The sequence below is a fragment of the Mixophyes fleayi genome, chromosome 4, assembly GCF_038048845.1.
Source record: "Mixophyes fleayi isolate aMixFle1 chromosome 4, aMixFle1.hap1, whole genome shotgun sequence".
In the NCBI taxonomy this organism is placed as follows: Eukaryota; Metazoa; Chordata; class Amphibia; order Anura; family Limnodynastidae; genus Mixophyes; species Mixophyes fleayi.
The window spans coordinates 130,861,190-130,888,788 of record NC_134405.1 but is presented as its reverse complement, the minus strand read 5'-3'; the positions used below and the strand labels follow the sequence as shown (position 1 = coordinate 130,888,788).

The following is a 27,599-nucleotide window of genomic DNA, read 5'->3' as shown; positions in this document are numbered from 1 at the left end:
TCTGCTCCATCTTTTCTGCATTAGCCTGCCTGGAGCTTCTGAAGTGTTGGTATTTTTGTTTGCTGCTCAGTAATGTTTTACCCTGTACTGTCTATTGTTTGTGCATTGTACGGCGCTGCGGAACTCTTGTGGTGCCTAAAGGATAATAATCATAAGGATGAAATTATTGTTGCCTACACGTCTAAAAAAAGTTCTACTTCATAATTAGTTGCCAACTGCCCTTAATTTCTGGGGACAGCCCTAGGTTTTAGAGATTTTTTTCTGGAAACGTTCAGTATTTACCAACTGCACAATACAATTCCTTGTTTTATGCCTATTTCATGCAATTCCTGTTATCTATGTTCATTCTCTGGTCTTTACAAGTTGGTAATTATTAATGCAAAAAAGTATGTTGTAATAAAATTATGGAAATATTACATGATGGTCTTATAGTGCTCTAAAGTCTGACAGGACAGTATTTTGCATGAGGTGCTTATATGCATTGGCTCAGCAGCAAAGTATCCCTACAAGGTGTTTTAAAATATTGCATTATGATCAGTTGGTAAACTGAATGGTGTGTGGTTACGTTATTATTTTGAATATGTCTTTTTTTTTTTATCTATTAAAGCCATTCCCCAACATTATCAGAGATTAATCATATATACAAACCAACTGTCCAAGTAACCAGAACTCCATTTAAAATGGAAAGTGTAGCTTATTGTGTTTACCAGTGGTGTATTATTCTCCGTTGTGCCATACTTCACCCGATATCCACCAGGTTCCAGCCTAGGGCAGCACGGTGGCTAAGTGGTTAGCACTGCTGCCTTACAGCACTGGGGTCATAAGTTCAATTTCTGACCGCGGCCTTATCTGTGAGGAGTTTATATGCTCTCCCTGTAATTGCGTGAGTTTCCTTTGGGTGCTCCGGTTTCCTCCCACATTCCAAAAATATACTAGTAGGTTAATTGGCTGCTAACAAAATTGACCCTAGTCTGTGTGTATGTTAGGGAATTTAAACTGTAAGCCCCAATGGGGCAGGGACTGATGTGAGTGAGTTCTCTGTACAGCGCTGCGGAATTGGTGGCGCTATATAAATAAATGATGATGATGCAGAATACCACTATCTTGATTTAAGCTGACCAGTTCATTTGTCTATGCCCCTCCCATAATAAATGTGTACACAATCAAAATCTCACTTCATAAGAGATATGTGATACCTGTGACCCTTCATGTGTGTAGCAGTCCCTGTGTCTTGACACATTGGTTGTGAATCACTGGAGTATGAAGACACACAAAACATGTTGCTTAGCAAGAGGTTTCATTATTTCCTTGGTAACAACTGTACGCAACTTGTGTGTTTTGTGCAATAAAAACAAAACTCTAGTACTACAAAGTAGTTGCTGTTATTGTGATATTGTCACCATTTTAACAGGACTATAAAATTAGATTCTGTTTCAGCAGGAAGCATTTCATTAGCTTATCAAGCTTGTTAAGAAATAAATATTGATAACACCCAATGGAAACCAATTGTCAGAGAGATGGGAAACGTTGTTTTACAGTTCACAGAGGCTGTAAAAAGGAAAACGTCAGCACATATTTCTTTATGCTTAAATAGCTACATGGTATATTTATAGTATCTGTTTTGTGTAGATATCATCTTGCATAAGGCCTATATATCCATCTTATTTTGGTGCCCATACATGATGGAAGTGCAGTTTTGGTTAACCAGGCTATATTTATCTATATTACATACAACATCCACATATAAACTACACCATTCATACAATCAATGGAGACATAGACAAAAAGGTGGATTAGCGGTGGTAAACCATGAGGATAAAAAAAAACTTAAAAGAGAATCAAGTTCTTCATGAAAAATGTAAAAGGGTGACACCCAAAGTTGAAAGGGTGCTCCTTCCTTATTAAAGCATGTACTAATGCAGTGAGCTGGTGTGTACTGTGTGAATATATCAAAGCTGACTTCCTTTCTCTTTAGATGAGGTGGCTTCTGTAGTACATTTGTCAATATAGAAGGCATAATTAGATATTATATTTACTTGGAACAAATAAACCAATAATATATAGAAGATAACAAGATATATTCTTACTGACCCAAAACATATCCCAGTTCGGGTCTCCCAAATATATTTTAAGAAAAATACTATTATAATTTATTTATCTAACACCACTATATTACACAGCCATGTACAGTAAGTATATGCTTACTGATTCACATCAGTCCCTGCCACAGCGGAGCTTACAATCTAATTTTCTACTAATGACAGACAAACGCACACACGGACGGGTCAATTTAGTCAGAAGTAATTAAACCGACTGTGCCTAGTCTCCCGGAATTTCTGGGAGTTTCCCAAATTTTGGGGAGTCCTCCTGGACTCCCGGAAGAGTCGACATCCTCTGGGGTCTTGATGGAGGAGGGGCTTAATGATACAATTGTGTCATTAAGCCCTGTCCCCCGTTATGCACTTGTCACATGACCTAGGGAGGTTTTAAAAGTAGGTAAGTATGGACTATGTTTTTGGACTGTGGGAGGAAACCAGAGCACACAGCAAACCCACGAAAACACGGGGACAACATACAAACTTTACACAGATTGCACTGTGGTTACCATGGAAGCCAGCGCCCCTTTTGCTGTGAAGCAGCAATGCAGACTAGAAAGTAGTTTCCCAGCATAAACAAATATATAATTAGCAAATAAACCAGTCAAACATGTCCTATATCTTTCTGTGCATATAAGGCAGTTGGCTGGTTTTATCTTTTCAGTTAAAAGATCATTAAAATTGTAAGCATTTTCAGCACATATAGTTTGATCACTCATCTCTTCATGAATGATACAATATCCAGTATACAGATAAAGGTTTCCTTTACAGCAGGCACAATAGAGAGTCATGTGGCGCATCATGTAAGACCCTTAGATAACCTACACTTATTTTTAGAACTTGTGCAGTAAATAATACCTTCCTTGTGAGCGGTAAAACTGCTCTTACCGCTGCCGACAGTATCACCGGGGGACTGTGCATGGCCTAGCTGCCTTGGTGACCTCTTATTCTTAAATTGTCCAATAGAAGATTTTCTATCCCTGCAATAGGCAATAATAGGAAATCTTCCATAACGCAGGGTCATAATAAATAGACCCCTCAATCTAATGTAGACTCGGCAGTTTAACATTGGTCCTGTATATAGTCCTTCTGTCAATGGATGATGCACATTTACCAAAACACTGAGATAAAATTCTCAGCGACTTTAACAAATACTGGATGAACCGAAAATGCAACTGCTGCTTTCATAGGAGGTTTCACAATTGTTAAAATGAGTATTGTAACTACGTTTGGCAATGATCAATTCACCACTATTTATATCAATATTCACATAAAGTGAAAAGTAGTTTTCAATCCTTATCGCAATGATAAGGATTGAACTATTTCTCACATTTATGTACAGCCCTGCACAGAAACAGCATTTCCGAAAAACTGCTGTTTCAGTGATAAAAAAAATCATACTTACCCCCTTCTTCGGAAGCACTGTCTCCAGGTCTTCTCTTCACTCTTCAATTGCGCATGTCCAGTTCCAAGAACTGGACATGCGCACACAGATCCCCTCTCTGTCTCTGCAACGATAGTTGCAGAGAGAGCGCGCTGAGTGACAGGGAGGGATCATGTGATCCCTCCACACATGCGCTGTCCAGCTCTGCTCCGAAGAGCAGAGCTGACAGCATTAGATTTCTTCAATTCCGATGATGTACGCCAGCTTCAGCTGGCGTACATTAACATGACAAGTTCCCGAAAAAAATGTTTTTTTGGGACTTGTTAGATTGCGGCCAGGAGCAGTCACCATTCTGTTGAATGGTGACTGCTCGCAAAAACGAAGAGGAATGCAAAGCAGCAGATATCCATGATATCTGCTGCGATGCACCCTTAATAAATTTGCAGAGGACACCTTAATGACCTGTTAAAAGCACTATCGTGCTTTATTAAATATGCCCCTTAGACTTGTATTCAAACTGCCTTATCCTTCTGGTGGTTACGATGCCATGTACCAAAGGCGTATGTCAAGCCACCCGTGAATGTGTACCCTTCAGTCTCTTTCACACAAGAACCCTGGTGTTATTTTCTCATATTGCATTCCGCATGAAATAAGAAACAAGAAAAGCTTTCTACAAATATTGCGGGCGCAGAGATCATGCATGCCTGAGCCTTCACACATCTGTTGTTCACACAGGGAGTAAAGGCACAGATCAGACCTTAACCAATAATAGTGCAGTGTTCACGACTGCCCATGAGAACAGCAGACAGTATTTTCAGAACACTTTTCTTGCCATCAGTTCCATATAGAAGGTGATGAGAAAGATTTCCCAAAGCACTCATATGAAGTCCTTAATGACCTATCACTGGTGAGTATGCTAATGATTGGTGACTGTGACATCACCATATATCATGCAGCATACAGCTCACTGGACACACACAGGATGGACACGTTGGACATGTCTATTATTACAAAGTCACAAAGTTTCCTCATGTCCAGTGAGAACATTCAGGCTCATATTGTCCTCGGGATTTATTGCCTGACCCATATTAAAATACTTAATGCTGGACACAATTTGCAATCTGATTGAACATGTCAATGAGCATTTTCATCAGATGTGAAGATCAGATTGCACAGATTGAGTCATTCAGGTGACTGACAAATGACTGAGTCACAATATTGCCACTAGATTATAAATTCTCTCACGAACAGGGCCCTCCCTACCCTTTTTTGTCTATCCTTTATGGCCCTGTTTTATGTTTCTCCTGTTTTCCATACTGTTGGTGTTGCATAGCACTGTGGTGTCTTTCAAGACAACTATGATATATAACAACTCAGCACTCCCAGGTCTGCCCATGGCGTCTGATCTAATCCATTCTATTCTGATCAGTCATGATTAGAGAGCCGCATACTGTACAATGGTTGTCCAGGCAAAATTTGTATATATGTTACTGTAACGCCCCCTGCGGGGAAAGACAGGGACAGACGCAACACAAAAGAACTTACCTTGTAAACGATGGTCACCTCCAGTCCGCCTCCAATATCCCAGCTGCGATCCAATCCCAGCAGATCCGCAGCCGCAACCCGCCACCTCCAATCACGTCCCTCTACGAAAGAGACAGAGATTACGGCCGTGCCTACCAGGTAAGGGCTGTCCGAGACTACGGCAAAGAACAAGGACACGGTCAGTCCAAGCTCACTTGCCGCCTCCTCACTTTGTTCTTGCCAAGACGCGGGGGACTACAGGCACTGAAGGCCAAGACTAGTCCGAGGACTAATCCCGCCTCAAGTACCTCACACACCTGCCGGTGAGGGCCTAACCGAAAGGGGGAATCGAGCGTGATACTCACCGGGACACTCCCACTTCCGATCCGGTTCTCCTGCACCTTCCCGACTCCTGCGGATGACAAGAACACACAGCCTCCCTCTACGCTCTCCGTGAGACTAAGATGGCACCCACAAAACTGGACTGACTACAACAGCGACCCGACCCTAACAACGTTCTAATGGTCGGCAACGCAACTAAGTCAAACCACTATGACTAACTAGGTGTGGTGCACTAACGGAACTGCTCACTTACACGCTATGGGGAACGCAGCCGGTGTTCACAGCCTAAACCGGAGGGCGGTTCCTAACCCCCTCACCCAGGTCGTACCAAGAAGCTGCCTTTTTGCTATGGGGTCACCCATGGACCCTAAGGACCGGTTCTTTAAGCCCGGCTGAGGCTCAGTAGAACAGCACACTAACCCGCGGGCCGACTGCCGCACGGAACAGCCGATCGAACTGAACCGCCCGACTGCCTGTACTCGGGTATCTCACACGTGTCCCTACGTCCGGAACCACAGGTCCACCTGCACGGAACCGGCCTTGAGGACCCTTGATCAGAACCACGGCCGCCCCTGGAACTGCCTCAAGGTGTGCTGCACTGCCACCGACTCACTCAGCCACCCCCTCTGGGTACCAGTGTGACCCCGGGGACCTAAGGGACAGGGAAACTACGTGTGTTCTCCCCTGACTATGTGTATGCTGGTAACTACACTTGTCCCCACAACACGGGTTAGCACAGGAAACACAGGGAACAAGAGCCTACCTTTAATGGGGGCCTGACGTCTTGCCCCTGGACACAGTTATGTAGCACACCCCAAAATACCGTAATGTAAACTATACTCGCCGCACAGACAGAATAAATACAGTATACAGTACTTTGCACGCTACTTACCAGAGCACACCGCTGTTAGCCAACCAGCAGGTTGCTACAGCACCACAGGAGCCTCCGCTCTACTGTACCCCCTAACTACGTGTGCTCACCTCACACAGGACCGCGCCTACACTCACGAGGCCCTCACGCCTCTACCACACACCACCAGGGCCTTATGCCCTACACACCATGGGTCTCTGCCCAGCTACACACAGAGCCTTCTGCTCTGTTTCATGGGCCTCAGCCCCCTCTCTAACTCAGGGCTCTGAGCCCACTCACTAGGGCCTTATGCCCTACTACCTAGGGGTCCTAGCCCCTGCCTGAGGCCTGTGGCCTCCCTAACTGACTGAGGGCCTTGTGCCCTTAATAGCCTACGGGCTACCAGCCCCTAACCAGGCCCTCTGGCCTTTCTATGGCCTCTAGGCCACTAACTACCTAAGGGCCTTGTGCCCTTGTACCTGGGGCTCTCACGCCCCCTGTCTAACTAATAGGGGCTTGTCCCCTTTATCATCAATACTATGGCCTACTGGCCCACTAACTTTGTTGGGGCCTAGTGCCCAGGTCCCTGGGCCTTGTGCCCCTACGTTAGTGCCAACGGGCCTTGTACCCGACGGTGCCCACGGGCCTAGTGCCCGACTTTACTGAATGTGCTGCGGGCGTGGGCCCGGGAGAGGAGTTGCCTGGCAAGGCCTTACCTGGTGCTGTCTTCGGGGAGCTTCTCCTGGACTCCTTCCCCGTCTGCCGCTGCTTCCACGCTCTGCCGTCGGCTTCTTGTCTTGATCACGCCGGTCTTCAGGCAGCAGAGGCGCTCTTAGCCCTAACAAGGGCTCTCTGCCGCCACTGCTGGTCTCCGCTGTCTTCTCTTCTTGTCTTGATCCAGCAGCTCTCCGCGACACGTCCTCTTCCTGCTCTCTCCGCCGATGAACTGAACATGGCGGCGCGCGCGCCGACTTAAATAGTCAGCGCCGCGCTAACGTCATCACGTAGCGTCGACGCGACGCCACGTGATGACATGGCGGGCCCGGATTGGTCCGCCGCCATTTTGCCTTTTGAAATGGCCGGGAGGTGAGCCCTGATTGGCTCACCGTCCCAGCTGAACTGAGGGAACCGCCGCCCGAGGGATGACGACGGCCCCGGCCAGGTAAGTCCTCCACATTTCCCCCCTTTTTAATGTCGGCAGTCCCTGCCGACAAAACCCTGGTCCACACGAAATCCGGGTCAGTATAACGTTCTCCAGGCTGGCCCAAGTTCGGTCGCTGCGATCTTCTAGGTTGAAGCGGCGGTGTCGGAAGGTCCATGTTCACTGGAGTAGCATCCGGAGTAACAACGTCTTCGGTGGTCATTGGTGCCCACCAATCCACCCCCGTCGGGGCGGGTATAAGATCTGGCTCACTTCTCTCCTGGACGTCGGAAGGCAAATCCAGAAAACCACAGGGACGTAACATATTCCGATGTAGCACCCGCGGTCTTCCAGTCCCTTCCGCAGGAACCACCTCATACAAAGGAAGGTCAGGAGCCATGCGCCGTTGCACTACATGTGGCAACACTTCCCACCGATCGCTGAGTTTATTTCCCAGCCTCTTAACTCTTACCAGTACTCGCTGACCCACTACGAAGGGGGAAGCCCTGCTGTTGGTTGGTCCGTGATGGACTTTGGACCGTAGCTGCCCCCTAACCACGTCCCCGGCAATCTTCAGCTTCCTCCTCTGCTCGGTCACCCAGCCGCTGGGAGTCCAACTGTCCGCTTCTTCGGGGACGGACAACTCCAAATCACGCCACTCCCTTCCAGGCCGCCCAAACAAAAGGAAGTATGGGGTATAACCGGTGGTACTATGTACCCGGTTATTGTATACCCACACCAAGTCCTGCACGAACTCCGGCCAGCGGTTCTTTTGCCCAGCCTCCAGAGCCCTGAGCATTTGCAGCAAGGTCCGATTGAACCTTTCACAGGCGCCATTACCTTGAGGGTGATAAGGAGTGGTCCGGGACTTCTGTACCCCATAAGTGTCACACAGACCCTCCATGAGGCGTCCCTGAAAACAGGCTCCCTGATCCGAGTGAATCCGCTCCGGGCACCCATATCTCCGAATGAAGTGCTCCACAATGGCGCGCGTAGCTGCTTCCGCAGTCTGGTTTTGTGTGGGCACGACGACGGTGAACTTCGTAAAGTGGTCGGTCATGACCAACGCGTAGCTATGACCACTACTTGACTCCCCAACCAGGACGTAATCAATCATAAGCAGCTCCAAGGGTCGCCCCGTCTGGATGGTTTGCACGGGCGCATGCTGCTCCCCAGCCTTACTTACCCCACATCGTGGACAGGCTCAGCAGACCTCTTCCGCCAACGCCTTGGCGCCAGGTACGCAGTACTGCCTGCGTAGCCATTGATGGGTCTTGGCCGCCCCGAGATGAGCGCCTTTTTCATGGGCTTCCAGTACCAAGTCCGGCGCCATGGACTCAGGCACCACCACCTGCCATACAGGACGGAGCTCTTGCTCCAGGTAGGCTCGGCGAACTAGCACCCCTTCCCTCACTGCCAGTTGATCCCATCTGTGCAATAGCCGTCGTCCGGCTATAGACAGTCGACGCCGTTCTTCACTAGAGGGCCAATGTCCCTGTTGCTTCCATCGGCGGACACACCGCAATGGAGCATCCTGAGCCTGCCGTTCGGCCCAATCTACGGTCGTCTTGGGCACACTCAGAGCACAAACAGGAGATGTCAACTGGGTCAGATCCGGGATCTCTTCCCCTTCTCTGTCCTCATCACTAGGTCCCTCCGGCCCTTGCAGGGGATAACGGGACAACGCATCCGCATTTCCATTAGCCTTTCCGGGTCGATACCGGATCTTATATCCGAACTTGGCCAACCGAGCCATCCAGCGCTGTTCCAGCGCCCCTAACTTGGCCGTGCCCAAGTAGGCCAAGGGATTGTGGTCGGTCACTATGTCGAACTCAGCGCCGGTCAAGTATTCCGTGAACTTTTCGGTTACTGCCCAAACCACTGCTAGCAACTCCAGCTTAAAGGAACTGTAATTATCGGGGTTTCTTTCTGAATCCCGCAGACTCCGGCTTCCGTAGGCAATGACCCGTTCTTTGCCGTCTTGGACTTGTGCTAGCACGGCCCCCAGGCCCTTGAGACTTCCATCGGTATACAGAACGAAGGGCTTTTCGAAGTCAGCGTACGCCAACACCGGAGCCGTCGTCAGGTCTTCTTTGAGCGTCGTGAACGCCTTTTCCTGAGCGTCTCCCCAGGCTATGGCTTGATTCTTAGCCGTAGTGGCAACTCCCCTCAACAATTCGTTCAGCGGGCCAGCCACCTTCGCGAAGTCTTTGATTAATCTCCGATAGTAGCCCACTAACCCCAGAAATGCTCTCAGTTCCGTCACCGTTCGAGGGATCTTCCAGTCCAACACCGCAGAAACCTTATCCGGAGTGGGGCTCACCCCATCCCGGGACACAATATGTCCCAGGTATTCCAACCGAGATTTCAGAAGATGACATTTTCGCGGCTTCAACTTCAGGCCGAATTTCTCCAAGCGCTGTAGGACGACGTCGAGTCGATCCAGATGTTCCTTGACCGTGGGAGCGAAGATGATGATATCATCCAAATAGATCAGAAGAGCGTCGAAGTTCAGGTTTCCCAGACATCTCTCCATTAACCGTTGGAAGGTGGCGGGAGCATTAGTGAGCCCAAAAGGCATCCTACAGAACTCAAACAGACCCATTGGCGTGATGAAGGCCGTCTTCTGCCGGTCCTCTGCCGCCACTGGTACTTGCCAGTATCCGCTGGCAAGATCCAGAGTGGAGAAATATCTCGCCTTCCCTAGCGCAGCTAGCGATTCCTCAATCCTGGGCAATGGATACGCGTCGCGGACAGTACAGCTATTCAACCGCCGATAGTCCACACAGAACCTGATAGCGCCATCTTTCTTCCGTACTAAGACGATAGGAGCTGCCCACGGGCTCTTACTTTCGGTAATCACGTGGCTATCCAACATCTGCCTAATCATCAGCTTGACCTCTTGGTACAACTTGGGCGGGATTGGCCGATATCTCTCCCTAATGGGCAGACTGTCTCCGGTACGGATATTATGTTCCAGTTCCTCCGTGTACCCAAAATCCTCTTCACTTCGGGAGAACACTTTCTGTCTGGCCCACAATATCTGCTGTAAACGGGTAACATCCCGAGGCTCGATCCCTTCCAAGGAAACATCCATTTGTTCCAAAATGGTGTTGCCGTTCCATTCGCGGGACAGGCTATCGTCACATTCCACCTGGACCGCCAAGCCCCCTTGTTGTTCTGACGCGGGTTTGAGAAGTATCTGCCGGTCATCTCCAATCTATTCTGCTTCCACGGCGATAACTCGAGCGACAGTCGTACCAGGACCCATCGTCTGAGTATGGTCCTGCACATTACATAACCGCACGGGTACCCTTCCTCGATGTACCCTGGCCAACGCACGGGCAACAAGCGGTCCTTCCGCCGTTCGTTCCGGACTGACCGGTTCCACCAACACCACTCTTCCCTCTAATCTCCGGTTTGTCCTCACCTCCATATATTGCAGCACCTCCTGACCAGGGGGTACTTCGACCGTCTGTCGATAGTTGGTCCGTAGGTAGCCAAGGAGCTCCAGTCCCGACTCAGTCGGTTCTTCATCACACCGTCGTACCATCCTCTGGAAAACCCGCTGCACGGGCCGGGGTACGTCCAACTCTCTCCAGTATCGAGGCCCTTTGGCGTGGAATAAGGCCTGATCCAAATTCTGTAGGGCGTTCATCCCCAGGATCACCGGGCCATGACGAAGCTCTTCTCCACCAACCACCAGAATGCCCTTCTTTCCCAAGGTCTGTCCGCATACTTCAATTTCCAACCAGACTACTCCCACGACAGGGATGGGCAAATTGTTGGCGGCGGTCAGCTTAATCCACGTTTGGGCCCGGCTCTTCTGCAGGTGAGCGTAGTTTTCCAGGAAACACCGCTCCGACATAGTGGTCACCTGAGACCCCGTGTCCAGCAGGCACTGCTGTGGTTTACCCCCTAACGTGGCTACTACTGTAGGGCACTCCCCCACCAAATCAGCAGAGTTGGTGAAGTTGGGGTTTGCCCCCATCTCCCCCGCGGGTGGCCCCTTCACTGCGAGGGACTCTAGTTTAACGGTGCCTGGTTTGGAGGTTCGGGACAGTTACGGGCATAATGTCCCACGCGTTGGCATCTCCAGCAGCGAACGCCCGGTCTTGGGCCCTGCTGGGACCTGGGGGCGCTTCGACGTTCCTCTATAGGTCCCCCTTCACCTCGGCGATCCCTCGGCCGACGGACTTCCTGCCGCAATTGGGCGACTTCTTCCTTCATGGCTAAGAGAGCTTCCTTTAGATCTTTCACACAACTCTCCAACGGGTGGGCCTCTGCTTCGGACGGACTACTGGTGAGCAGGACCTGCTGGGGCGCTACCGCATAAGGCCCGTAGTGATCATCTCTATCCCGGGACACAGCCTCCGCTTGTATTTCCTGGAACGCCAGGTTAGGTTGATCCCGCACCTTGTCCAGTAGAATGTGCCGGAGCGGCACGTTCCAGAGCCCCAGGGCAAATTGGTCTCGCAGTAGCACATCCGAGTCTCCCATGGCGGCCGACCCCCGTGGGTCTCTCTTCCAGAGTTCTCCCGCCAATTCTAGGAGAGCGTTGCCAAACTGGGTCAGACTCTCGTCCTCCCTCTGCACACGCCCGAAGAACCTCTTTCTCAGAACTGCCGCAGAGGAGGTGTCACCGTACAATTCTTCCAAGATTTTGAAGATGGCGTCCAAGGTGTCCCTATCTGGTTTGGGTCGAAGAAGAACCGTCTTTCTGGCATCCCCTTCCAGGGCGTTCAGAGCCAGCTCCACCTTCATGGCACCGGTGATATGATACAACCGGGCAGTGCCATGCAGCCGTTCCTGCCAGTCAGCGAAAGCAAGATTCTTTCCATCGAACTTCGGCAGGTGGGACAACGCGGCACCCACAGCCATCACATTAGGCGGGCTGCGCTCGGCGCGAGGCGTGGTTGGTCGTGAATCCGTCATCACGAACGCGAATCCTGCCGACTACGCCAAAATGTAACGCCCCCTGCGGGGAAAGACAGGGACAGACGCAACACAAAAGAACTTACCTTGTAAATGATGGTCACCTCCAGTCCGCCTCCAATATCCCAGCTGCGATCCAATCCCAGCAGATCCGCAGCCGCAACCCGCCACCTCCAATCACGTCCCTCTACGGAAGAGACAGAGATTACGGCCGTGCCTACCAGGTAAGGGCTGTCCGAGACTACGGCAAAGAACAAGGACACGGTCAGTCCAAGCTCACTTGCCGCCTCCTCACTTTGTTCTTGCCAAGACGCGGGGGACTACAGGCACTGAAGGCCAAGACTAGTCCGAGGACTAATCCCGCCTCAAGTACCACACACACCTGCCGGTGAGGGCCTAACCGAAAGGGGGAATCGAGCGTGATACTCACCGGGACACTCCCACTTCCGATCCGGTTCTCCTGCACCTTCCCGACTCCTGCGGATGACAAGAACACACAGCCTCCCTCTACGCTCTCCGTGAGACTAAGATGGCACCCACAAAACTGGACTGACTACAACAGCGACCCGACCCTAACAACGTTCTAATGGTCGGCAACGCAACTAAGTCAAACCACTATGACTAACTAGGTGTGGTGCACTAACGGAACTGCTCACTTACACGCTATGGGGAACGCAGCCGGTGTTCACAGCCTAAACCGGAGGGCGGTTCCTAACCCCCTCACCCAGGTCGTACCAAGAAGCTGCCTTCTTGCTATGGGGTCACCCACGGACCCTAAGGACCGGTTCTTTAAGCCCGGCTGAGGCTCAGTAGAACAGCACACTAACCCGCGGGCCGACTGCCGCACGGAACAGCCGATCGAACTGAACCGCCCGACTGCCTGTACTCGGGTATCTCACACGTGTCCCTACGTCCGGAACCACAGGTCCACCTGCACGGAACCGGCCTTGAGGACCCTTGATCAGAACCACGGCCGCCCCTGGAACTGCCTCAAGGTGTGCTGCACTGCCACCGACTCACTCAGCCACCCCCTCTGGGTACCAGTGTGACCCCGGGGACCTAAGGGACAGGGAAACTACGTGTGTTCTCCCCTGACTATGTGTATGCTGGTAACTACACTTGTCCCCACAACACGGGTTAGCACAGGAAACACAGGGAACAAGAGCCTACCTTTAATGGGGGCCTGACGTCTTGCCCCTGGACACAGTTATGTAGCACACCCCAAAATACTGTAATGTAAACTATACTCGCCGCACAGACAGAATAAATACAGTATACAGTACTTTGCACGCTACTTACCAGAGCACACCGCTGTTAGCCAACCAGCAGGTTGCTACAGCACCACAGGAGCCTCCGCTCTACTGTACCCCCTAACTACGTGTGCTCACCTCACACAGGACCGCGCCTACACTCACGAGGCCCTCACGCCTCTACCACACACCACCAGGGCCTTATGCCCTACACACCATGGGTCTCTGCCCAGCTACACACAGAGCCTTCTGCTCTGTTTCATGGGCCTCAGCCCCCTCTCTAACTCAGGGCTCTGAGCCCACTCACTAGGGCCTTATGCCCTACTACCTAGGGGTCCTAGCCCCTGCCTGAGGCCTGTGGCCTCCCTAACTGACTGAGGGCCTTGTGCCCTTAATAGCCTACGGGCTACCAGCCCCTAACCAGGCCCTCTGGCCTTTCTATGGCCTCTAGGCCACTAACTACCTAAGGGCCTTGTGCCCTTGTACCTGGGGCTCTCACGCCCCCTGTCTAACTAATAGGGGCTTGTCCCCTTTATCATCAATACTATGGCCTACTGGCCCACTAACTTTGTTGGGGCCTAGTGCCCAGGTCCCTGGGCCTTGTGCCCCTACGTTAGTGCCAACGGGCCTTGTACCCGACGGTGCCCACGGGCCTAGTGCCCGACTTTACTGAATGTGCTGCGGGCGTGGGCCCGGGAGAGGAGTTGCCTGGCAAGGCCTTACCTGGTGCTGTCTTCGGGGAGCTTCTCCTGGACTCCTTCCCCGTCTGCCGCTGCTTCCACGCTCTGCCGCCGGCTTCTTGTCTTGATCACGCCGGTCTTCAGGCAGCAGAGGCGCTCTTAGCCCTAACAAGGGCTCTCTGCCGCCACTGCTGGTCTCCGCTGTCTTCTCTTCTTGTCTTGATCCAGCAGCTCTCCGCGACACGTCCTCTTCCTGCTCTCTCCGCCGACGAACTGAACATGGCGGCGCGCGCGCCGACTTAAATAGTCGGCGCCGCGCTAACGTCATCACGTAGCGTCGACGCGACGCCACGTGATGACATGGCGGGCCCGGATTGGTCCGCCGCCATTTTGCCTTTTGAAATGGCCGGGAGGTGAGCCCTGATTGGCTCACCGTCCCAGCTGAACTGAGGGAACCGCCGCCCGAGGGATGACGACGGCCCCGGCCAGGTAAGTCCTCCACATTTCCCCCCTTTTTAATGTCGGCAGTCCCTGCCGACAAAACCCTGGTCCACACGAAATCCGGGTCAGTATAACGTTCTCCAGGCTGGCCCCAGTTCGGTCGCTGCGATCTTCTAGGTTGAAGCGGCGGTGTCGGAAGGTCCATGTTCACTGGAGTAGCATCCGGAGTAACAACGTCTTCGGTGGTCATTGGTGCCCACCAATCCACCCCCGTCGGGGCGGGTATAAGATCTGGCTCACTTCTCTCCTGGACGTCGGAAGGCAAATCCAGAAAACCACAGGGACGTAACATATTCCGATGTAGCACCCGCGGTCTTCCAGTCCCTTCCGCAGGAACCACCTCATACAAAGGAAGGTCAGGAGCCATGCGCCGTTGCACTACATGTGGCAACACTTCCCACCGATCGCTGAGTTTATTTCCCAGCCTCTTAACTCTTACCAGTACTCGCTGACCCACTACGAAGGGGGAAGCCCTGCTGTTGGTTGGTCCGTGATGGACTTTGGACCGTAGCTGCCCCCTAACCACGTCCCCGGCAATCTTCAGCTTCCTCCTCTGCTCGGTCACCCAGCCGCTGGGAGTCCAACTGTCCGCTTCTTCGGGGACGGACAACTCCAAATCACGCCACTCCCTTCCAGGCCGCCCAAACAAAAGGAAGTATGGGGTATAACCGGTGGTACTATGTACCCGGTTATTGTATACCCACACCAAGTCCTGCACGAACTCCGGCCAGCGGTTCTTTTGCCCAGCCTCCAGAGCCCTGAGCATTTGCAGCAAGGTCCGATTGAACCTTTCACAGGCGCCATTACCTTGAGGGTGATAAGGAGTGGTCCGGGACTTCTGTACCCCATAAGTGTCACACAGACCCTCCATGAGGCGTCCCTGAAAACAGGCTCCCTGATCCGAGTGAATCCGCTCCGGGCACCCATATCTCCGAATGATGTGCTCCACAATGGCGCGCGTAGCTGCTTCCGCAGTCTGGTTTCGTGTGGGCACGACGACGGTGAACTTCGTAAAGTGGTCGGTCATGACCAACGCGTAGCTATGACCACTACTTGACTCCCCAACCAGGACGTAATCAATCATAAGCAGCTCCAAGGGTCGCCCCGTCTGGATGGTTTGCACGGGCGCATGCTGCTCCCCAGCCTTACTTACCCCACATCGTGGACAGGCTCAGCAGACCTCTTCCGCCAACGCCTTGGCGCCAGGTACGCAGTACTGCCTGCGTAGCCATTGATGGGTCTTGGCCGCCCCGAGATGAGCGCCTTTTTCATGGGCTTCCAGTACCAAGTCCGGCGCCATGGACTCAGGCACCACCACCTGCCATACAGGACGGAGCTCTTGCTCCAGGTAGGCTCGGCGAACTAGCACCCCTTCCCTCACTGCCAGTTGATCCCATCTGTGCAATAGCCGTCGTCCGGCTATAGACAGTCGACGCCGTTCTTCACTAGAGGGCCAATGTCCCTGTTGCTTCCATCGGCGGACACACCGCAATGGAGCATCCTGAGCCTGCCGTTCGGCCCAATCTACGGTCGTCTTGGGCACACTCAGAGCACAAACAGGAGATGTCAACTGGGTCAGATCCGGGATCTCTTCCCCTTCTCTGTCCTCATCACTAGGCCCCTCCGGCCCTTGCAGGGGATAACGGGACAACGCATCCGCATTTCCATTAGCCTTTCCGGGTCGATACCGGATCTTATATCCGAACTTGGCCAACCGAGCCATCCAGCGCTGTTCCAGCGCCCCTAACTTGGCCGTGCCCAAGTAGGCCAAGGGATTGTGGTCGGTCACTATGTCGAACTCAGCGCCGGTCAAGTATTCCGTGAACTTTTCGGTTACTGCCCAAACCACTGCTAGCAACTCCAGCTTAAAGGAACTGTAATTATCGGGGTTTCTTTCTGAATCCCGCAGACTCCGGCTTCCGTAGGCAATGACCCGTTCTTTGCCGTCTTGGACTTGTGCTAGCACGGCCCCCAGGCCCTTGAGACTTCCATCGGTATACAGAACGAAGGGCTTTTCGAAGTCAGCGTACGCCAACACCGGAGCCGTCGTCAGGTCTTCTTTGAGCGTCGTGAACGCCTTTTCCTGAGCGTCTCCCCAGGCTATGGCTTGATTCTTAGCCGTAGTGGCAACTCCCCTCAACAATTCGTTCAGCGGGCCAGCCACCTTCGCGAAGTCTTTGATTAATCTCCGATAGTAGCCCACTAACCCCAGAAATGCTCTCAGTTCCGTCACCGTTCGAGGGATCTTCCAGTCCAACACCGCAGAAACCTTATCCGGAGTGGGGCTCACCCCATCCCGGGACACAATATGTCCCAGGTATTCCAACCGAGATTTCAGAAGATGACACTTTCGCGGCTTCAACTTCAGGCCGAATTTCTCCAAGCGCTGTAGGACGACGTCGAGTCGATCCAGATGTTCCTTGACCGTGGGAGCGAAGATGATGATATCATCCAAATAGATCAGAAGAGCGTCGAAGTTCAGGTTTCCCAGACATCTCTCCATTAACCGTTGGAAGGTGGCGGGAGCATTAGTGAGCCCAAAAGGCATCCTACAGAACTCAAACAGACCCATTGGCGTGATGAAGGCCGTCTTCTGCCGGTCCTCTGCCGCCACTGGTACTTGCCAGTATCCGCTGGCAAGATCCAGAGTGGAGAAATATCTCGCCTTCCCTAGCGCAGCTAGCGATTCCTCAATCCTGGGCAATGGATACGCGTCGCGGACAGTACAGCTATTCAACCGCCGATAGTCCACACAGAACCTGATAGCGCCATCTTTCTTCCGTACTAAGACGATAGGAGCTGCCCACGGGCTCTTACTTTCGGTAATCACGTGGCTATCCAACATCTGCCTAATCATCAGCTTGACCTCTTGGTACAACTTGGGCGGGATTGGCCGATATCTCTCCCTAATGGGCAGACTGTCTCCGGTACGGATATTATGTTCCAGTTCCTCCGTGTACCCAAAATCCTCTTCACTTCGGGAGAACACTTTCTGTCTGGCCCACAATATCTGCTGTAAACGGGTAACATCCCGAGGCTCGATCCCTTCCAAGGAAACATCCATTTGTTCCAAAATGGTGTTGCCGTTCCATTCGCGGGACAGGCTATCGTCACATTCCACCTGGACCGCCAAGCCCCCTTGTTGTTCTGACGCGGGTTTGAGAAGTATCTGCCGGTCATCTCCAATCTATTCTGCTTCCACGGCGATAACTCGAGCGACAGTCGTACCAGGACCCATCGTCTGAGTATGGTCCTGCACATTACATAACCGCACGGGTACCCTTCCTCGATGTACCCTGGCCAACGCACGGGCAACAAGCGGTCCTTCCGCCGTTCGTTCCGGACTGACCGGTTCCACCAACACCACTCTTCCCTCTAATCTCCGGTTTGTCCTCACCTCCATATATTGCAGCACCTCCTGACCAGGGGGTACTTCGACCGTCTGTCGATAGTTGGTCCGTAGGTAGCCAAGGAGCTCCAGTCCCGACTCAGTCGGTTCTTCATCACACCGTCGTACCATCCTCTGGAAAACCCGCTGCACGGGCCGGGGTACGTCCAACTCTCTCCAGTATCGAGGCCCTTTGGCGTGGAATAAGGCCTGATCCAAATTCTGTAGGGCGTTCATCCCCAGGATCACCGGGCCATGACGAAGCTCTTCTCCACCAACCACCAGAATGCCCTTCTTTCCCAAGGTCTGTCCGCATACTTCAATTTCCAACCAGACTACTCCCACGACAGGGATGGGCAAATTGTTGGCGGCGGTCAGCTTAATCCACGTTTGGGCCCGGCTCTTCTGCAGGTGAGCGTAGTTTTCCAGGAAACACCGCTCCGACATAGTGGTCACCTGAGACCCCGTGTCCAGCAGGCACTGCTGTGGTTTACCCCCTAACGTGGCTACTACTGTAGGGCACTCCCCCACCAAATCAGCAGAGTTGGTGAAGTTGGGGTTTGCCCCCATCTCCCCCGCGGGTGGCCCCTTCACTGCGAGGGACTCTAGTTTAACGGTGCCTGGTTTGGAGGTTCGGGACAGTTACGGGCATAATGTCCCACGCGTTGGCATCTCCAGCAGCGAACGCCCGGTCTTGGGCCCTGCTGGGACCTGGGGGCGCTTCGACGTTCCTCTATAGGTCCCCCTTCACCTCGGCGATCCCTCGGCCGACGGACTTCCTGCCGCAATTGGGCGACTTCTTCCTTCATGGCTAAGAGAGCTTCCTTTAGATCTTTCACACAACTCTCCAACGGGTGGGCCTCTGCTTCGGACGGACTACTGGTGAGCAGGACCTGCTGGGGCGCTACCGCATAAGGCCCGTAGTGATCATCTCTATCCCGGGACACAGCCTCCGCTTGTATTTCCTGGAACGCCAGGTTAGGTTGATCCCGCACCTTGTCCAGTAGAATGTGCCGGAGCGGCACGTTCCAGAGCCCCAGGGCAAATTGGTCTCGCAGTAGCACATCCGAGTCTCCCATGGCGGCCGACCCCCGTGGGTCTCTCTTCCAGAGTTCTCCCGCCAATTCTAGGAGAGCGTTGCCAAACTGGGTCAGACTCTCGTCCTCCCTCTGCACACGCCCGAAGAACCTCTTCCTCAGAACTGCCGCAGAGGAGGTGTCACCGTACAATTCTTCCAAGATTTTGAAGATGGCGCCCAAGGTGTCCCTATCTGGTTTGGGTCGAAGAAGAACCGTCTTTCTGGCATCCCCTTCCAGGGCGTTCAGAGCCAGCTCCACCTTCATGGCACCGGTGATATGATACAACCGGGCAGTGCCATGCAGCCGTTCCTGCCAGTCAGCGAAAGCAAGATTCTTTCCATCGAACTTCGGCAGGTGGGACAACGCGGCACCCACAGCCATCACATTAGGCGGGCTGCGCTCGGCGCGAGGCGTGGTTGGTCGTGAATCCGTCATCACGAACGCGAATCCTGCCGACTACGCCAAAATGTAACGCCCCCTGCGGGGAAAGACAGGGACAGACGCAACACAAAAGAACTTACCTTGTAAACGATGGTCACCTCCAGTCCGCCTCCAATATCCCAGCTGCGATCCAATCCCAGCAGATCCGCAGCCGCAACCCGCCACCTCCAATCACGTCCCTCTACGGAAGAGACAGAGATTACGGCCGTGCCTACCAGGTAAGGGCTGTCCGAGACTACGGCAAAGAACAAGGACACGGTCAGTCCAAGCTCACTTGCCGCCTCCTCACTTTGTTCTTGCCAAGACGCGGGGGACTACAGGCACTGAAGGCCAAGACTAGTCCGAGGACTAATCCCGCCTCAAGTACCACACACACCTGCCGGTGAGGGCCTAACCGAAAGGGGGAATCGAGCGTGATACTCACCGGGACACTCCCACTTCCGATCCGGTTCTCCTGCACCTTCCCGACTCCTGCGGATGACAAGAACACACAGCCTCCCTCTACGCTCTCCGTGAGACTAAGATGGCACCCACAAAACTGGACTGACTACAACAGCGACCCGACCCTAACAACGTTCTAATGGTCGGCAACGCAACTAAGTCAAACCACTATGACTAACTAGGTGTGGTGCACTAACGGAACTGCTCACTTACACGCTACGGGGAACACCAGCCGGTGTTCACAGCCTAAACCGGAGGGCGGTTCCTAACCCCCTCACCCAGGTCGTACCAAGAAGCTGCCTTCTTGCTATGGGGTCACCCACGGACCCTAAGGACCGGTTCTTTAAGCCCGGCTGAGGCTCAGTAGAACAGCACACTAACCCGCGGGCCGACTGCCGCACGGAACAGCCGATCGAACTGAACCGCCCGACTGCCTGTACTCGGGTATCTCACACGTGTCCCTACGTCCGGAACCACAGGTCCACCTGCACGGAACCGGCCTTGAGGACCCTTGATCAGAACCACGGCCGCCCCTGGAACTGCCTCAAGGTGTGCTGCACTGCCACCGACTCACTCAGCCACCCCCTCTGGGTACCAGTGTGACCCCGGGGACCTAAGGGACAGGGAAACTACGTGTGTTCTCCCCTGACTATGTGTATGCTGGTAACTACACTTGTCCCCACAACACGGGTTAGCACAGGAAACACAGGTAACAAGAGCCTACCTTTAATGGGGGCCTGACGTCTTGCCCCTGGACACAGTTATGTAGCACACCCCAAAATACCGTAATGTAAACTATACTCGCCGCACAGACAGAATAAATACAGTATACAGTACTTTGCACGCTACTTACCAGAGCACACCGCTGTTAGCCAACCAGCAGGTTGCTACAGCACCACAGGAGCCTCCGCTCTACTGTACCCCCTAACTACGTGTGCTCACCTCACACAGGACCGCGCCTACACTCACGAGGCCCTCACGCCTCTACCACACACCACCAGGGCCTTATGCCCTACACACCATGGGTCTCTGCCCAGCTACACAGAGCCTTCTGCTCTGTTTCATGGGCCTCAGCCCCCTCTCTAACTCAGGGCTCTGAGCCCACTCACTAGGGCCTTATGCCCTACTACCTAGGGGTCCTAGCCCCTGCCTGAGGCCTGTGGCCTCCCTAACTGACTGAGGGCCTTGTGCCCTTAATAGCCTACGGGCTACCAGCCCCTAACCAGGCCCTCTGGCCTTTCTATGGCCTCTAGGCCACTAACTACCTAAGGGCCTTGTGCCCTTGTACCTGGGGCTCTCACGCCCCCTGTCTAACTAATAGGGGCTTGTCCCCTTTATCATCAATACTATGGCCTACTGGCCCACTAACTTTGTTGGGGCCTAGTGCCCAGGTCCTTGGGCCTTGTGCCCCTACGTTAGTGCCAACGGGCCTTGTACCCGACGGTGCCCACGGGCCTAGTGCCCGACTTTACTGAATGTGCTGCGGGCGTGGGCCCGGGAGAGGAGTTGCCTGGCAAGGCCTTACCTGGTGCTGTCTTCGGGGAGCTTCTCCTGGACTCCTTCCCCGTCTGCCGCTGCTTCCACGCTCTGCCGCCGGCTTCTTGTCTTGATCACGCCGGTCTTCAGGCAGCAGAGGCGCTCTTAGCCCTAACAAGGGCTCTCTACCGCCACTGCTGGTCTCCGCTGTCTTCTCTTCTTGTCTTGATCCCGCAGCTCTCCGCGACACGTCCTCTTCCTGCTCTCCCCGCCGACGAACTGAACATGGCGGCGCGCGCGCCGACTTAAATAGTCGGCGCCGCGCTAACGTCATCACGTAGCGTCGACGCGACGCCACGTGATGACATGGCGGGCCCGGATTGGTCCGCCGCCATTTTGCCTTTTGAAATGGCCGGGAGGTGAGCCCTGATTGGCTCACCGTCCCGGCTGAACTGAGGGAACCGCCGCCCGAGGGATGACGACGGCCCCGGCCAGGTAAGTCCTCCACATTACCAGCTTTACGCAGTGTGGTTATAACAAAAATTACCTCTTTTCTATCATGAAATACTATAATAGATATATGAAGCCTTTTTCATTGTAGGTGTAACTGTTTCTTAATGTAATTGCCGTTTAATCCAGTATGACAAACTGCAAACAAACTCACTGTGTGATGGAGGGTTTTGTGCCCATTGTATGCGTGGCTCAAAGCCTTAATGTTTTTGTACAAATAGAGATCATTGATCTCTATAGCAAGAGAGATGTCAGTGCTTTCAGGAAAATGTCACAGGAAATGTGTATTGACATCCAGTTGTCTATAGAGATCAATAATCTGCACAGCCATTAAAGCTATAATGATCGCACCTTGGGGTCTATTTATTATAGGGCAGAAAAACCCTAATTCCTGCGAAAACCAATGTTTTTGCCATCTTCACATTTCGTGTCTCACCAAAGATAGCTTCCCCAATTTTTCAATGCACATTATATTTAATATCTATATAAATAAATATAAACATATATATATATATATATATATATATATATATATATATATATATACTGTGTGTGTGTGTGTATACATATATATATATATACACACTGTATATATATTAATACTTATATCTAATTTTAACTTTATTTCCGTTCACTAAGTTGAACTGAAAGCCCAGGACTGCGCATGCATGGCCCGCTAGTCTGGTCATGCACACGCATATCCCTTGAGACTGGGCCGGCGAACTGGTAAGTTAACTCTTACCGATCTGGGCCAATATCGCAGCTGCTTCTGCGAGGTTGTCTGTGTACATTATGGTGATAGGTGATAGAAAAGCAGATCTATCTCCATATGATAATAAATAGACTACCTTGCACTGAATATAGCATCAGCAAAAGACAAGCAAACCTGTGTATTGACCCAGATAAAGCAAAATATCATAACATAAATAAATAATAATAACATGCCGCAGGTGTAATTACAAGAGACTTCCATTGTGTGTATTATTCAGCATTCCAGGTTTACACAGCTATTACTTGTATAATATTATGCAATACTCTGGTGCCTCAGAATTCTCATATCTTAAGGCAGTTACACTCAACCTTATTTTGGTGTGTTTGTGCAGTAAAGCTCAATTCACTTACATTTTATTATTTTAAGCCAGAAGCCCAGGTGTACACGCCCTTACTGTGCACAATTAATCACCATTCCTGTAACCATGTGTACAGATCTGGCTTGGTGTGTATACAGCGCTTATTCTTTGTTTACTGGCTCAGAAGGCTTCTGCCTCTCCCCTCCCACCTTTCCATCAATTATCCACCTGCTACAAGTCATGTGAGCCCTTGATGAAAACTGAGCTGGGAATCTGAGCCCTGAGAGAAGAAGGTGACTCCATACAGGTATGGGAGGGGCAGGAAACATGCTAGCAGGGTTTTATAGGAGATCACTAGTAGATTACACAAAAGAACACGGGAAGGTTTTATTATACAAGGCATTATTTTAGTAAAAATAAAAGTGTACATATATGAAGAATATTTTTTCATATGTGTGCTTTAAAAAAAAGTCAATATATTGTGGGAGTGGCATTAAAAATGATAAAATGTATGCCTTTATCCTGTGTTACAAATTACGTGATATTTTTATGGCTGTGTGTTTGTACCGGAGGTTTAATGTGACACAAGATTTGTTTCTGCCACATTAGATATTGGAAGGTGATACTGCAGTTATTACCCCACAAGCCCTGCTTACTATTGATGCTGACTCATTGCCCAGGGAGCTGGTATATTCCTTCTTTCCCCCATCCAATGGAGAAGTGATTGTCAGTGGAGTCCCTGGGCGAGGTTCCAGTTTCTCACAGAGAGATTTGGAAGAAGGAATTGTGCAGTTCGTGCACAGAGGTGAGGACGTCAACTATCAGAACCAGCTTATGTGTCTTGCAATCGTGTTGAATGGTCAGATGAGAGTGGGGAGCAGCAGATGGATGGGTGGATAAAAATACAGGCAGGTAACTGAGCAGATAGGAGTAAGAGACCGGCAGGTTAGGGGATGACAACAGGTAGCAGCCCGATGAGCAGATGATCGTGGGAGTAGGTAGCTAGGCAGATAAGAGCAAGGGGAGTCAAGTGAGAGTGGGTGACATGTAGGTAAGTGAATGAGAGCTGGTAGAGGATGTTTCAGCAGTTAAGAGGACCAGCAGGCAGTTGAATGTATGATAGATGGTCTAGCAGAGGAGTGTGGTCAGGAGGTAGGTGAGTGGATGATAGATGGATCAGGTGGTTTAGCAGAGGAGTGTGGTCAGGAGGTAGGTGAGTGCATGATAGATGGATCAGGTGGTCTAGCAGAGGAGTGTGGTCAGGAGGTAGGTGAGTGGATGATAGATGGATTAAGTGGTTTAGCAGACTAGTGTGGTCAGGACGTAGGTGAGTGGATGATAGATGGATCAGGTGGTTTAGCAGAGGAGTGTGGTCAGGAGGTAGGTGAGTGGATGATAGATGGATCAGGTGGTTTAGCAGAGGAGTGTGGTCAGGAGGTAGGTGAGTGGATGATAGATGGATTAAGTGGTTTAGCAGAGGAGTATGGTCAGGAGGTAGGTGAGTGGATGATAGATGCATCAGGTGGTTTAGCAGAGAGGTGTGGTCAGGAGGTAGGTGAGTGGATGATAGATGCATCAGGTGGTTTAGCAGAGGAGTGTGGTCAAGAGGTAGGTGAGTGGATGATAGATGCATCAGGTGGTTTAGCAGAGGAGTGTGGTCAAGAGTTAGGTGAGTGGATGATAGATGGATCAGGTGGTTTAGCAGAGGAGTGTGGTCAGGAGGTAGGTGAGTGGATGATAGATGGATCAGGTGGTTTAGCAGAGGAGTGTGGTCAGGAGGTAGGTGAGTGGATGACAGTGAGAAACAAGAGGGTATGGAAATGAAAGCGAGGGATAGACCAGAGATTGAATGAATGCTTGGAGCACGTTAAGGAGAAGCAAGTTATGAATGGTTAGGAAGATGTTCGTAAACTTATTTGGAAAGGGAACTGTGTGAATATTGTAACAGGGAAGGGAAGATAGGGACAATAAACTGATTGATAGCTTAATAAAAGTACTACTTTGGTTAGCGAATACTTTATTTTCCCCACTCAGGAGAGTTGGATGGCGGATTCTTTTTCATAGTTTCTGATGGAGAAAATGAATCAGAGAAGCACTTTTTCCGCATCCAAGCCACACTTATCACAGTCAGCATGAGATCTTTGGAAAACCTCATAGCGTGTCCACGTAAGTGGCAATTATTTGCATATGTACAGTAGGGTATCCTCTCTACAGACACATGCTCTAAATGTGTTTTATGTTTGTGGCAGGATCCTTACAACAAATCACCAGTCAGCACCTGAGCGCAGTGACAAATGAAAGGAAGGACATCCAGCCTGTGTTGGTGTATTACATTGATTATCCTCCACAGATTGGTCAGGTCATACGAGGGGGGAACATTGAGGGGGCAGTATTGACTAACTTCAGTCAGTCAGAGGTAAGTAGATATATGTCCTTGTACACAAATTAGCCAATTCCTCACCCCTTTTAGACTCTTTCAGCACTTTCCTTTTTATTTGCAGGTAGATGCAGGTTTAATATTTTACCAGCACATTGCAACTCCGGCCCCTTTTTGGATTGCTCAGGATAACTTCTCATTCCATGTACAATCACCACATGCAGTGTCCCCGCGGTATATCATGAATGTGACAGTGTCATTCCAGAGTCCATGTCCACAGCTGCATACACATCTCTGGAAGAACACAGGTAAGACTCACTGAAGCACACTTATGGGAAATGAAGTCTGGAATAATTATCTGCCAATGGCATACAACCAACTACTTGAACATACTACATATTATTGCACAATGATAACCAAGGATTGCCTGGTCCTTCATATACTGCAAACTTTAGTTTTTTTGTGTCCCTTTATCTTTCTATAAACGTCTTGCATATTACAGAGGTATAAGCTATTTAGCATAAATAACTTAATTTCTCGGCATGTTTTGCAGTCCTTAAAATGAAAAATTAAAGTCTGCTAGACTGTGCAAGTCAAGAAATTAAACTGGAAATATAACAAAGTTTAACCTCAATGTGATCTAGTTGCTTTTTTAAAATGGTTGATTCTTTTTTTAATAAAAGCCCCAGCACATAAGAGTAAGAACTCCTTTTCTACAATATTGTACCCTATCCTTTGCATTATTCAAGCTTCAGGCATGGACCAGGCAACGGGCTTAACTAGCAGGAACTACCTTTGAGCAGGCCAGCTCCTGATGGCTCAGCATTCATTATTTTATTTTTATTTTTTGCGGGCCATGACTTCCAAGGAAGACACAAGTATCCATGCAAGTTCTGTGTTTTGACCATTCTAATATGGTGCCTGAAACAGGTTGTGGTCTCATGGGGCAATAGTAAGTCACGAGCTCTGTTTGCAGCTTAGTATTGGGCCTCGTCCACTGGGCACTTTGCGACATATCAGAGGTTTGAGATGACCACTGGGATACCTGGGTAACTACATGGAGAAGTCACTGTGGCTGGCAGGGACTCTATAAGATCATCTCTGACTATGGGTATATTTTGTTTGAATAGGAGTGCACCGATATGTATTGTCTATGTACAGGCTCTGTCAATTTACAGTTTATACTGTCCCTTTATGGTTATTATTATTATTTTAATTGTATCTTTAGTCCCCTTGTATCTTAAAAACGCCACTATGTTTTTGCTCCTGGGCCTCTCATTACCTAGTTCTATCGCTTTGGGCAGGCCCCTAACGTTAACTACAGACATCAAGCAACAGAACTACTGCTTGTTAAAGTGTCTCATGCATCCTAAATTTCACAAGATGTGGTAAAGCTTCCTTCTCTCACATCAAGCAACATGAAGTTTGGGAGGGGGTGTTGTAGAAAAGTTTTGACTTTCAGACTTCAGAGTTCATATAAAAACTAGTTATAAGTCCATTTACCTTATCATATCTATTTAAGTTGATGTTTCACCTTTAGGCTGTCTTTAAGGCGACCTGTCGCCACTGGAGCTTTATTTTTATTTTTGTAATTTATTTGAATTAGATACTCATGAAAACATTGAAAATAAATTCCTCTCCCGCATCCATTAACCTGTCAATAAGGATAGACAGCATGTCACTCACTAGGCTGCACTCTCACTCCATCATTGGCTCCCTGATTCTCACCGGTCTATAGGGCTGAGATTTCCGTTTAGAGAAGAGGACCAGTGGTGGAGAGGCAATTTGATTAGCACACTAGTTAGCCTGATTACCAAAATGTTTACATCTTGAAATGCAGTTTGTCAGCCCAAGTGTTTAGTTATCATACATATTCATATGTAATAAAGAGGGGTTCTTAAACTTTAACTGAATTGTATTATATCCAAATGCCACAAGTGACTGAGGGGTAAGTGCCCTAGGTCAGTATAAAGTGTTCCACACCCAGATTCACCTGTTGTACAGCAAAGTATCTCTACACATTGCTTTAAAATGTGTGCAAGTATTAGTGATATGCTCAGTGAAAAATGGTGCAGTTAGTTATGTGTGTTATAGCAACATAACTATCACAGGGG

General features: G+C 50.7%; 1 protein-coding gene across 1 annotated transcript in view; it reads left to right on the top strand.

Moving 5' to 3' along the window:
- Nucleotides 1-27,599, top strand: part of CSPG4 (chondroitin sulfate proteoglycan 4) — a 98,357-nt gene that overhangs the window by 67,758 nt on the left and 3,000 nt on the right. Inside the window, exons 6-9 of the mRNA XM_075208267.1 lie at nucleotides 23,718-23,913; nucleotides 25,143-25,274; nucleotides 25,358-25,524; nucleotides 25,610-25,793. Of these exons, the coding sequence (XP_075064368.1) occupies nucleotides 23,718-23,913; nucleotides 25,143-25,274; nucleotides 25,358-25,524; nucleotides 25,610-25,793 (679 nt within the window). The remainder of the gene's footprint in view (nucleotides 1-23,717; nucleotides 23,914-25,142; nucleotides 25,275-25,357; nucleotides 25,525-25,609; nucleotides 25,794-27,599) is intronic.